The sequence below is a fragment of the Pteronotus mesoamericanus genome, unplaced genomic scaffold (assembly GCF_021234165.1).
Source record: "Pteronotus mesoamericanus isolate MK-2021 breed Mesoamerican mustached bat unplaced genomic scaffold, CSHL_Meso_final contig_2, whole genome shotgun sequence".
In the NCBI taxonomy this organism is placed as follows: Eukaryota; Metazoa; Chordata; class Mammalia; order Chiroptera; family Mormoopidae; genus Pteronotus; species Pteronotus mesoamericanus.
In genome coordinates this window covers 9,060,339-9,074,011 of record NW_026555084.1, presented here as the reverse complement: position 1 = coordinate 9,074,011, position 13,673 = coordinate 9,060,339, and the positions used below count along the sequence as shown (strand labels likewise).

The following is a 13,673-nucleotide window of genomic DNA, read 5'->3' as shown; positions in this document are numbered from 1 at the left end:
TCCTGGCAGTAAACGCTGACCATTTGGTTAAGGTGGTGCCTGTTTTGTCCACCAGAGATCGTCAGCCAGACTTCCACACTTACATACTTCATAACTATCTTTTGGGGAGACCACCTAGATTATGTTAATATTACATTATCCCTTGAATTTTCATCATCTAGTTATGGCACGCATTGATGATTCTCTCCCAGATTACTTAAGGGGCAAAAAAAAAAACACAACTTTTGAAATACCCAAGAATTTGTCTTATTGAATAAAAATGCATTAAGTGAGTTGAAAACATTTTGAAAACCAAAAAATTGTATCTGCCTGCTATATTTACTGCAATCCCTGCTGGAAAACCAAAGCAATGCTGTAAATAACTGATTAGATCTCATACACAGTGCTAAAAAATTCTAATCACTCATTTCTGTAAAATCCTATTATCACTGTGTTTCGTATATTCTCTTAATATCCCTGATAAACTGTTTCAACTTTAGTTTAGTTTTTTGTCCTGCTAACTAATATATGTAACTTGGTAAATACAATGAATTCACAGGTATTGGTGCGGATTTTCCCTCCTGGTTTTTGTTTTTTGTGTTTTTTTTGGTTTGTTTTTTTTTTTTAAAGTTTGGTTCTTTTGGGAAAGAGAGAGTATCAGTTACATCAGACCTTGTTTTGATTATTTCTAGATGACATGTATTATTTTTACCGAGGCTGCCAATTCCATTAAAATGAGTGGGCCCATGATAATATTCAATTAAAGATATGCTGCAAAAATGCACAGGACACCGCAAACAGTCAATAATCCATGAACTCTCAGGAATCCCATGTGTTTATCTGTGGTGGCAGAACATCATTTGCTGAAGGCCCAGGGCCTCCGTAATACATCTCTCTACCAAATGCCAAACGGCCACTTCGCCTCTGGCAGCAGAGTCAAAATGGAGAATCTTTCTCTAAGTCAAGCATAGAAAAATGAAAGCATGAGTTTGGATTTGCTCAGAAATAGTTAAGAACTCTGGGGAGAAATGAAGCATGAAGGCTCTGCTGTCCCTTTCCTTGGGGCCTCAACAGAACAATATTTTTTAGCACCTAAATGCAGAGAAAGAGGTACTTGCTGCTTCTGTGAGTTCTGAAATAAAAGCAAATGAAATAGGGAGGCTTTTCACTGTCCTATGAGTAACACTAAAATCCTTTGAATAGAGTAAACTGGAGCCTTGGTGTAACAGGGTTAGCTATGGAATGGAACTCAGTCAAAGACAGATTCACCTTCAACCTCACCTAAAGCAGTTTTTGTTACTAAAAAGGCTTATTAAAACACACACACACAATATCAAGTAAAAGGTATGGGTCAGGAGTCTAATGAGATCCAGTATAGGTAAACACAATAAATTCATTCTGATGAATACCTCTAATGCAGAGTGTCAATAGTAAGACTTTTAAAAATACCACCAAGTTCACCCTCCAGCTTACACATAGAACTGAGAGCCACACATCAACTCTCTACCATTTCCTACACTTAGTACACATGCCAAGACTGGTTCACAGTTCAGCAAACCCAGACTTTAAGCCTAAAAGGAAAGGGATCCTTGAACACCAACTTAAGAAGAAAGTTTCTGCTTTTCTTCCTAATTTAAATATGTGCCTCTGTAGGGTGTGAGCAAAGCTCACTGAGGCTGGATCAGCTGGGAGATCACAGAAGCATATAAACAGCATTGACTACTTTAAGTGAAACCATTTTAATAGACAGCTGGTTTAGGGCCCAAACAATGGAACACCAAGAAGAAGGCTTATTTTCATCCTCCATAGTAAATCATGCGTCTGCTCCCTGCAAGGAAGGTAGTCTGCTCTGAGAGCGACAAAGACAACAATGGTTTAAATAAATCAATGTGTTTATCAGGAGCAAGGATGGGAGGACTGTTACAGAGATGGGCAGGAGGGGAAGAGGAGGCATAGAAAATACGTTGTTTAAATAAGTGAACTGATGGTAAAGCAAGTTGAAGTTTTAGGCTAAGAAAAAACACAATATCAGATAGAAAACAATGTTTACATTACTCCTGCCAATGGCAAATAAATGCCTTAAAGTGGCAGGAATGCATGTTGGGTTGGGGGGGACACAAGGTAAAAGAATAAACAGAGTTAACTTCACCTCAACTTCAAAAACCTGGTGAAATTGACAAACAAGTTGTCAAAACTTGACATAACTGGAAATTTATTTTTCTGATATGCAAAACTCCCTTTTTTAATGTCCTCCTCTATTAAGCAGAAAGAAAATATGCAATTATTTTTAAACTAGATTAACATTCAGATTGAGGTTTTTTCCAGAATGTTTTATAATTAACAAAAAAAGAAAATAGGAATCATTAAACTTGTACATCCTTATGCAGCAATGCAGAAGGTATAGTGTGAGAGGATAAAACACCATCAAACTTCAAATGCCCAATTACAAATTAACCTACCACATCTTTAAAACGATATAAATCAATCAATAGTAAAAATCTTCCTTGGTTGCCACAATGTTAGAAGGCATCTTGTGAAGTGTGGTTCATCCCTGCTTTTCTAAAATATCACTGGGTTTTAAAAGTTAATTGAAACTTACTGTGGATAAAGACCACACAGTAAAACAAAAAATACACGGTGAACATACACCAGGATCACACTTCAATAGGATGCCAAAGGAAACACAGAGAATTAAGCATGGCTTTCTTTGTTTACTTTTCTAATAGTTTTAACTCTTTGTGTTCCATGCCCAAAGAAAGAAGGTAAAGAGAATATTTTAACTTTGGTTCATCAAAATGGAGAAGGGTTTTTAGAAGCAAAATGTTTGTATTAGCCTTTTTGGTTCACAATCAAACAATAGGAGATTTGCCATCATTAATTTAGAACAACAAAAAGAAAGAGGGAGAGGGAGAAAGACAAAAAAGAAGAGGGAAAGAGACGGTGGGTGGCAGGGAAGAAGGAAGGAAGGAAGGAAGATCTCTAATTACCAAAAATTCCTAATTTTCCACTTAAACCAAAAGAGTAACCTCAAAAATATGTGACTCTTTTTCCACATACAAAATAAAAGGCCAAATCTAATGTGCTACCTTAAAGAATCAATTCACTTAAAAAAAAAAAAAAAATCAGTTCATGAATGTACCTCCTTCAACCAGAAATAAAGTATCCTCTAAATACAAATTGTCAACAAGTCTTTCATAGCAAATTACCAAGAATTGAAACTAATCAAAAAATAATTCGAACATCTACAATATCAACATACTGTGATTAATCATTACCTTTGACCACCAAGTTACACTGCTTGTCATTAAAAAAAAAAAAAAGTGCTAGCTAATGTAATCCTAGAAATTTCCAGAAGGTTGAAGGAGCCCTAGATAGAAATTAACCTATGCCAAAGAAAACACTACAAATCTGACATTTCATAAATAATTGTGTCAAACAGCAATTCAACATTAATAGTGGGATAAAATTAAAAAATTATTTTGCTTCAATTAGCAGTTTGGCTACTGTTGAACAAATTACAAAGATGTAATTTCAGCAGCTAAGCAGGCCGTTTTCAGGACTGACTTAGGAAAGTTGCAAAGGAATGATATCATATTCAGTATGCTGTTCGGTTACATCACAGCCCATGAAAAGAGAATGTGTACCAAAAGCAGTTAGCTTTAGAATGCATCTTTTATGTCTCAAAGAAATAAAATCCCTTATATTATTCAAACGCCAAGATAAAAACTGAATCATTCTAACAACCCCATATTATATTTCCTTTTCTAGGGGTAATAAAAGATATTTCACTCATATGTTAACTGCATTTACATCTATATGAGGAGATTCCACTGGCTCTGTCAACCCAATGAGACAATATTAATAATAATAATAAAATAATAAAAGCAGCTAATTTATTAAGCACTTAATGTGTGCCCATCACTATTCTAAGCACTTCACATGTATGAGTTCATATAATTCTCACAACAGAGCTTCGAGGTAGGTGCTACCATCATTTCCATTAGTTTGATTCCAAGTGTTTACATATTCTAATTACTCACTAAGACCAAATTATCCTTGTTCAACAACTATTTAAACAATTCATCAACCTCCAGACCCTCCTCTTCCCTGCCTCTCAGCAATATAAGTAAAGGCGTAAGAACAATCTATTGGTGTAGTCATACAAGTTCGATAAATGCATCACTACTAATATGTTCGTTTTTAATGCTGTTCAAACATTCACATGGAAACAGCTCTAGCGTAAATATCCCCGAACAAATGGCTGTATATTATCCAGGAGGGAGCAGTTGGACCGCCAGACTGGGGAAGTACTAGGCCATCTGGCTCCGGCAATCTCTCCAAAACCATCAGCTTTGTTTTCACCCCCAGACTCCAAACAACACATTTTCCACTGTGATGAGTTTACATTTTCCCAAACACAGGTCCTGATCATGCATAAAAATTCCAAACTTCTTCATTCCTCTATGTGCAAGGAAATTTAAATCACCTGCATTTTTGACGTTACCAAAGGAGAGAGAAAGCTGCTGAAATATGGCTCCTGACTATAATCTTGCCCTGTCCTTTTTTCTTTCTTTCCCTAAATATATAAAAGAACATCTCTGCTAGCCTAGTGAATTCCTTTGGAACTTATTGATATACTAAAAATGTGTTTATCTACCAATGAAGAGCCATGAACTGAAAGGGTTGTTAATCAAATCTACGTAGCTGTGGCAGGATATAATGAAACAATCAATAGGGAAAAATGCACTTGCATCAATAACTTAAAGTACCGGGAACATCAAAACAAATATACAAAGATTAGTTGGGAAGAGAAATATGACAGCATTTATGATTATTGTGCCTTGAGCCTCCCACTGTGCTAGGACCTTTTAGAGTCCCTCACCATTTCACCTGCCTTCCAATCCATATACATTCAGGGATTATGTAGCCATTATCTCCCCCTTCCAAAGTGGGGGGGGAGCATTTGTTTGGGGGCAAGGAATACTCTGTTTTTGATAACTTTATGGAATTTGCTAACTTTCTTCAAATTATAAAAATGTCACTTTTTTAAAGCAAGATGTTGGGAGGGAAGGAAGGCTAAGGGCTATTTAAAGATAAATAACTCAGTGAAGCAATCACAGAAGGTAATCATATTTCAAATGCTACATGAAAATCTGAAAAGAGGCACATTAAACCTCCGACCTCCCCCACCGTGTTCATTTGAGCTTCTGCAATAGATACGGTTTCTGGATGCAACAGCCATAAACTTCTGGATCCTACAGGCCTTTTTGCACACTCACTAATGGAATACCAAAAACAGCAATGACACAAAAACAACCTATTTTTAGTCCAGCTAAACTTGGTTTTGAACAACGCTTCCCAAAAGCAAGCCTCTTATTTTCTAGTTGGTGGATGAATTTTCAAAATATCATCATATCCTTTGTGTTTTATAAGAGAGGTGGAGGGATTAGGGGGGTCATATCCTTATACATTCATTCCTCATGTAGCTTCATCTTTTTGGTAGCGTCTAAAGTTAAGAGTCATTACCCAAAATAGTGTAATGAGACACTTTGAAAAGGTGTGAAATACTGTGTCATATCAATACATCTTGGGTGAGTACATTTGTTTGATCTCAATGATTCTAACTCCACCCAAGATCAGAAACATTCTATGAGAATATGGACTACACAGCTAGTCTTGGATTTTGTACACAGCTTGCCAAAGATTCCCTTTGAGTTTTAACCCCATCTTGTGAGTCGAAGATGGGGCATCACACACATAAAGCTGCATCTCTGAGCTGAAAAACGTTCCTATAAAAAAAGCAGCTAAGAGAAGACTTGAACTGTAGCTTCATATTCCCTTCAAAATTTATGATGTTATTAGAACTCATCACATCACTAAAATTATTCCAGTCTGCATTCTAAGTATCAAAATTCTGAGTCTATCTAGAAGAATTTCATGGGGGTTGGGGGAGACTGTAAGCATTTAATTAGTCAGCTTACATCAAGCCTTACTTCTGATTGAAGGGGTCACTGCACATTTAACTAAAATCAAAAATTTAAGAAGTTTTTAATCAGACGTGGTAGTTAATTATCATAAAATAATTCAAGCTAAATGAGAATCCACTGTTTTACTCATCAAGGCTAAAATGTAATAATTATGTCACAGCTAAGGAAAGTTATGCTTCTTCAAACTGATGTGCTTTTTAAAGACTATTGTATTAACTGTGTACACAAGAGGCTAACCTACTTCCCAAACTCTTACAGCACACAATCAACGAACACGCAACCGGAGAATGGGCAGGGACTGCCTTTCAAAGTGAAAGCTGCACAGAAGGCATTAGACAATTATTCTGAAAGCAAACAGGTAGGACTCAAAAAAATCTCTTGATATTTTTTAGGCTAAATTCGGAGACTCTTTTAAACCTTTTTTCAGGTCACTCCCCACCAAAATATAGAATTGCATACATTTATAATCGTAACTTCCAGTGAGATGTCACATTATGGCAAATGACTCTCATACCTGCTATTATTAAAAATAAACTGTACCTGTTCTAGTCCCCCTACCCCCCACCCAGCCCATATATACACAGCTGGTAGAGTTTATGATACCAAGAGGTCAAAGAGGGCCTTAAGCTGTAGTTTTTCTTAATCTCTATGACTTTGTTAGTAAAATGATATTTGATGTATTGCTTTATAAAAGTCATAAAAATGCTTTATAAAAATATAAAAGATTATTCTCCCACCATATAAAAGTGTGTAAAGTCAGTTCAATTCACAATGGGAAAAATCAATTTTTGTTGGCACTTTTTGTGTAAGGGGTCTAAAATAAAAGTTTTGAGAGGAGTTAATCACTTAAAACGTGTCCTAATTTTGTTATCTTTACAATTGTTTCTTTCATAGTGCTACCTGTAATTTAGTATTTAAGTGGTCAATGTTGCACAAGCAGACAGGCCTTATATACTGGTTTGTGGGGATGTTTTATCTTTCAAAAAGTAAATTCTAATAAATACATATGGAATATGCATTAAAGTGCATACTTTCGCCCTCTCCCTCCCATCTTTTCTTTGCTGTGATGAGACTGGCAGGAAAGGATATCCAGGGTTATCAAAGACAATTTTTAAAAACAAAACTCTACTTAAGACATTTTTGTTTTGATATCGTTAAAAAAAAAAAAAGTTACTGAAATCTGGCCTTTGTATTTCTGCTTGGCAGGAAAAAAAAATTTTAACAAAATACATGTCCAATTGAAAAGGAATTATCCTATATAATAATCAAAACCACTTAAAGAAAAAAAAACTAAAAGTATAAATGGGGATTTACTCTGAATAATCAACTAGAAATAAACAGACCTTTAAGAAAGTCAAATTTTTAGGCAAATACTTGAAATAGATTTCAACAGATACTTATTATTTTAAAAATACATTTCATACCCTCATTTTTCTACTTGGTTCACAATGAAATATAAGAGTAATAATCAAAATTAGCTGTTATTAAATTTATTCTTACTGATAGATTTTAAAACTTCCAACGGCTTAATGATGTACATTTTCTGCAACATATTTAAGCCATGACTCACCTAAAAACAAATTTTAATTATGTGTGTATTCCCTAATTTGAAGCCTTCCAAACCTTCCAAGCCTTCCAACTATCAATGAAAGATCGCCTCCCTTATTTTAAAAGGAATATTTTTAAATCACAATCAAATAAGTTTTAACCATCTTACTAAATTGGTAGTTGGTACACAATGGATAACTTTTTTCTTTGTTCTGATTCCTTTCCCCCCACCCAATAAAGCTGTCTTCTTTTTTTCTAAGTTCTCCAACTTACCTAACCAGCTACTTAATTCTGAAACTAAACTTTTTCTTAAAATTAAAAAAAAAACAAAAAACAAAAAAAAGCAAAACTCCTGTGCCTCATTAAAATGTCAGGCCTCTTTTCTGACTGGGCTCATAATTGTATCTTTTAAGCCATAACTCAACCTTAATGTATACCGTTTGACTCACGCGTGTTGGGGAGCTTAAGAAAAATGCGTCTATGTACCTTTAAGACCACAAGCTCACTCATGCTGCCTGGCTTCTTGCCAAACTTGGAGGCAAAAGCAGGAAGATTTTTGCAAAATATCCTCTTAACAATTGTGGCTCCCTCTTCCAACACGACCACCACCACTAACTACCACCTCCTTCTGAAACATCTGTGAAGTGGATCATCTGTGCTCTCAGTCCATCTCTCCATTCCTGGAGAAACTGCCTCTGCCCTCACCCACTCCCTCTACCCTCGCCCTCCCAAGGGAGGCCCAGGTGGCTCGAGTTTCACAAGTTCCTCCCACTCTACACCAGGGTCCCTGGGCACCTTCTGGGCCCCCTGAGGCTTCCCGGCAGGGTCAAAGAAAGTTGAGCGCACATTCTCCCCACTCAGCACCCCGCAGTCTTAATGCACAAGGTCTGAGTTTCCCTTAGAAGGAGCCGTCGAGCCATCTTCCCCACGCGGCACGCACAAGTGCACGTATGGATGAGCCCTTGGAAGCCTGCCCTGAGAGCCGGTCGGCGGTAGGCCCTGGCGTTGAGAGTTCGAGTCCCAGTCCTCTCGCTATGGAGTCGCCACCTTCTTGACTCCCCGAAATTTTGCGTCCCTAGAGTACCCCTACGGCGCGAAATTAAGAAACTTACTTGTTTTGTCATGGAGTCGATGAGGCGCACGTAGAAATCCTGCTCCGTCCTTATCCCTGGGGGAACGAGGGAGGGAATAGGGGAACGAAGGAGAATTAAGTGAGAGGGGATCTGTGCGAAAACAAATAAACAAACAAAGAATGGGGCTCCAAGGCTCAGGGAATTCCAGCTGTCCCAGAGAAGCACAGCCAGGGTCCCCGCCCCTTCCCCAGAATCCAGAAAAGGGCCTCTGGCCTAGCCCTAGCGCCCTAGCAAGCCAGCACCCCCTCCAGCACCGCGACGGGGTATGGGGCTGGACTCCCACCTGGCTCCTCTCCCTTCCCACTGCGGAAGCCCCCTCTCCATGCTCTCGGGGAGCCTTCAAGGGCAAGCTCTCTCTAGCCCCGTAAGCCCAAGAGGCCTTAGGCCTGGAGACTGGGCTAAGCGAAGGGAGTTGGCCTTAAAAAGGGGAGGGGGGAAGCGGCCCAACAAGGGTAGATGAACCACACCTGGCCCCAGGTAAGCACAGGCCCAGCACGGCCGTCCACGGGCCACTCAAGAGCTCCTCAGGTGAAACCGCCTCAGGCGAAACCCAGGCGAGGCCGGTATCCCCCGAGGATGGTGGGCAACGACTGAGTTTTGCTGGGGCTCTCGCCCGCCTGGCGCTCCCCGCGCCCCCTGCCCTCACTCGGAGCCCCGGGGTGCTGGCGCGGACCGACGGGAGCCTCACCATTGCTGTAGAGGAGCTGCAGCCGGTAGTGAATCCCGTTATTGGTCTTTTCGCTGTTGGCTTCCTGGGTTGCATCAGGACGCAAAGACACAAGAGACGCAGGAGAGAGGTCGGCGTGAGCTCGTGGACCGACTTCGAGGCAACTTTCCCATCTGGGCCCCTAGCCGGGCAGCCACGCAGGCCCGAGAGCAGCAGAAATTGCGGCCAAGTGTGATCCCTCTGCCGCCCCCCAAACCCGACCCTTGCTGCTCCCTCTTCCCTTCCAGACAATTCCGTGGGGCGCACACAGGCGATCCCCATCCCCTGGGGGCTCGAGCCTGGGCCAGCAGAGGCAGGAGCCGCGCTTGGTCGCGCGGTCGAGGGCGGGTTCATCCTGGGCGCCCTGGACTCTGAAGTGTGGAGCCCAGCTCGACTCTCTCCAGCTCTGGGGGCACAAACTTTTTTGGAGCAGAACCTCATGGACCAGGAGCCGGGGTTCGCCCAGGACGGGAAGTGGCTGGGGGGACCCTGCGCAGGAGTGTGTTATGGATGCTTTGCACTGGCGGAGAAGCGCGCCTCCCGAAGCGCCTGGGCCTGCTCCCCTGCCGGGGGCGAGGGGCAGTAGGGCTGTGCCCACTTACTTTTTCCTTCTCCACGAACCCCACAAAGGCTGTCCTCTCGATCTCCACGGGCTGGCCCTGTCTGTCGTAGAGGGCCAGGACGAAGTGGAAGAAGTTGGATTTCCTCAGGTTGGAAGGCGGTTGCTTCTCAAAGTGAGCCCGGGCCAGACCCACCCCGCTGCGGCCAAAGACTTAGAGTTAGACGGCTTAGCGGGACACGGACCCGCGACCCCTCGTCACCCCGTACACACGCGTCTCTCCTACCCGCCCCCTGCCCCCAGCCCAGTGGGCGCCCTCCATGCCGGCTCAGGCGCCCCGGGCCCAGCCGACGACGGGATTTGCGTGTTCTCGCGTGTCCTGTCTTCCACGCGGAGCACAGGGCGCGCCCCCCGAACTCGCAGAAGCGCTGCTAAAGTTCTGTTTGGGTTTTGCGCAGGAGGTAAAATGCTATAAGCATTTACTCCGACCTGACGCGCGCTACGTGGGGAGAAAGAAGAGTGGCCCTGGAGGAGGTGAACCCGCGTTCGCGGAATAAAGCGGTTCATTGACAACTTAGCGGGAGGGGGCATGGGAACTGGTACCCGCTACCCTCTTGAATCTTCCGTCTCAGCTCCGTGGGCTGGTGAGAAGAGATGGGGAACATGCTCAGCTTCTCACTGCTGCAACCGTCCTCCGGGAAACCTCACGCGCCCCTGCCAGCCGCGGGTACCCGGCCTCGGGAAGCCACAGTCTCCACCACCCCCCACCCCAAAGCATGTGGAGAAAAGGGATCTAAGGGTGGAACTCGGAGCTGTCAGGGGTGGTCGCTGTGGGGAAGGGAACTGAGGCGTTTTGGGTTTTGTTGTTGTTGTTGTTGTTGTTGTTGTTGTTGTTAAGACCTGTCCTGACAAACTTTCGCTGTTCCGCAGAAATCGTCACACTCATTCCGAAATCGTAAGGACCAAGGCTGCGGGCTGAGCGCTCCCACCCGGGGCTAGAGGCTGGGCCGCCAGGGGCACAGGGCGGCGGCCACTGACAGCCAGACCTGCCCAACACAGGCTCTCGCAGTCTCACACACACGTGTCACACACATACACACACACACTTTCACTTCAAGCCCAGTTGCCCAACTCACTCTCACTACCTACCACCCCCATCTTTATACTCCGTGGGGATGGAAACAGTGTTAGGGACACTTGTCCGCAGCCCAGAGAAAACGAGGATGATGTAATTAGTCATCTTCCTTCTTCCCTTTCCGCCCTCTCTGAGCCGATAAGGCCTGGGGCCGCCAGATCTCCCACTCCCCCAAGCCCAGCTGGTGGCCTGGGTGTTTGCGTTGTGGGGGGGCAGGAGAGGCCATTTCTCACTTGGGACCTGGAGTCCCCAGAAAAAGTGGTGAGGGTGTCCCGGAAAGTTCCCCTCCGGTCAATCTCCAAGGGCAGTGCCTCCAGGCGATACAGTCTAGCATCCCAGAAGCTGACAGTGGAAGAGGGGCTCCAAGGGGACCGTGGAGACAGAGGATGGGGAAGACTTTTAGGAGATGTCAGAATTAAAGTTGGGAGTTGCTGATCTCCGGGGTGGACTGAGGAAAACCTGAGAGCTAAGAGAGGGAGGGAGAACCGGATAGGAGAAATAAGAGAAGATCCTGGGGTGAAATGGAGGGAGAAAAGAAGAGAAAAATGGGGTAAAGAACGGAGGGAGGAAAGAATGAAGAAAGGGAGGAAGGGAGGGAAGGAGCGAAGGGAAAAAAGGAAATGAAAGAAGGAGGAAGAAAGAAAAGAAGGAAGGAAGGAAAGGAAGAGAAAGGGGAAGGGAGGAAAGGAGTGAAGAAGAGAAAGTTTTATAGGAAGGGAAGGAAGAAAAAAGGAGGAGGAAGGAAAGGAAGAACGAAGGAAAGAAAGGAAGGAGAAAGAAAGGAAAGGCAGGAGGGAAAGAAGGGAAGAAAAAAAGAAAAGAATAAAGAAAAGAATAAAGACAAGAAGAAGGAAGGAAGGAAGGGGGAAAGCCGGCCAGAAAAGAAAGAGCAGTCATAAAAACAGTTATCTAACATCATGCTCGTGAGACGCCTCTCGCCTCTTCTGGCTTAAAACAAAATGAAAACAGTAACAGACCAGGCAGGGGAAAGTGCCGGCAAAGCGTGGGCTCCTCGCACGGAGCTCCCGGCCCTCCGGCCGCAGGCGACTGTGGCAGCGCGGCCGCCGAGCGCGGAGCCCCGCAGGCGAACAGAGCGGAGTGGCGGACGGATGAGCGCGGCCAGGCCCCGCGGCGCTCGCCGCCGCCGCTGCCTCCCGGCTCCTCTGCTCGCGACTCGCCTCCCCGGCCGCGGTCCCCGAGCGGTACCCACCTCTGCGCCGCCGTGTTGGCGTCCAGCACCCCGGCGCCCTGCATCCACGTCCGCACCGCGTTCATGCCGCTGCCCAGCGGCTCTTCCTTCATGCTGCTTCCACTCCGTTGGATGCTTTCCTGAATCCCAAACATGAAAACAACCTTTTCTTGTGGAAAATCTCCTCCCCCTTGAAAATATTTAAAAAAAAAAAAAAAAAGGGAAAGAAAAACGCCAGCCAGAGATTTTTTTTTTTTCCCGAGACGATGAACTCGCGCTAGATCAAGGCGGGCTAGAAAGCAAATTTTTTAAAAAATGTAAACCGTCGCTCAAAACTGAGCGATAACCCGAAAAAAAGAGAGAAAAAAAGAAGGGAAAATCCAACGAAAAGACCAAAATAAAAAAAAATGAGATGTATGCTTGGCTGTTGGGGGTTGTTTGGTTGGTTAATTTTTGGTTTGGGTGCTTTTTTTTTTTGCTTTTTTTTTTTTGCTTTTTTTTTTTTTTTTTTTTTTTTGTAATGATCACAGGCCGGTGGAGGGCAGGAGGGGCTGGAGTTTCCTTTTGCAGAGGTACCCTTCACTTGAAGAAGCAGGAAGAAAAAAAAAAAAGCCCTGATGGCAATTTAAGAAACAATAGACTCAACTCGCGCTGCCGGCTTTGCTACTTCAAGTGTCATTTTCCACAACCAGGCAAGTTTTTTTCCTCTCTTTTTTTTCCTCCTTCTCTCCCAACCAAAGATGTTTCTTTCCTTCAGTGCGTGTAGATGAGGAGGACGCTGGTTGCCGTAGACAGATACACCAGAGAGGGAGATTGGGGTGGGGGGAAGGGGGGAGAGAAAGGGAGAGAGGAAGGGGGGGAGGGAGAGAGAGAGAAAGAGAGAAGGAGAGGAGAGGGAGAAAGAGAGGGGTGGACCCTGCTGGATGGAAATTCTGTTTTCTCCTTGCTAAAATAGAAGTGATTTGCAGGCTTTCCCTATGGAATCCAGTTTGACTCTCCCCAGAGCTAAACACAGGCACACTAACCCCAAAGGGAGGAGGCGGGACCCGCTCCTCACAGGCCCGCCCCTTCATTTGCATAACGTCATTCTTCCGCCTGGCCGCAGCCAATCGCAGCTCAGGAGCCTGCCGGCTCGCTGAGCGGGGCCACGCTCCCTCATTAACATCCCTCTCCCGGCGGCTCCGGGGAGCCGGCCAAAGTTCCTCGTAAAGTGCCGAGCAAAGGATCGCTGAGCTCCTGCGTTGAGCTGGGGAGCAGCGGGGCTGAGCAGGGCAGAGCCGGGCTGGAGAAGGGGAACAGAAGGAAAGGGAGGGAGATACTCTTCTTAAGGATTTGAGCTGGGGTCCGCATCCTGGCCGTTGCGGTCTGTTTAGCATCCGCGCCGCGCCCTGAGCGGCTCCAGGCGCACAGGCTACCCCTTCCCAGGGCCGATGACAC

At 44.2% G+C, this 13,673-nt stretch overlaps 1 protein-coding gene across 3 annotated transcripts in view; it reads right to left on the bottom strand.

The window, feature by feature from the left end:
- EBF1 (EBF transcription factor 1) overlaps positions 1–13,226 on the bottom strand; it is a 376,276-nt gene extending 363,050 nt beyond the window's left edge. For all 3 annotated transcript variants that reach the window (XM_054568111.1, XM_054568112.1, XM_054568113.1), the window contains exons 1-4: positions 12,258–13,226; positions 9,956–10,112; positions 9,336–9,399; positions 8,627–8,682 (exon numbers count right to left, since the gene is read on the bottom strand). In XM_054568111.1, coding sequence (XP_054424086.1) covers positions 8,627–8,682; positions 9,336–9,399; positions 9,956–10,112; positions 12,258–12,391 — 411 coding nt within the window. In that variant the 5' untranslated portion in view covers positions 12,392–13,226. The remainder of the gene's footprint in view (positions 1–8,626; positions 8,683–9,335; positions 9,400–9,955; positions 10,113–12,257) is intronic.
- Positions 13,227–13,673: the final 447 nt, after the last annotated feature.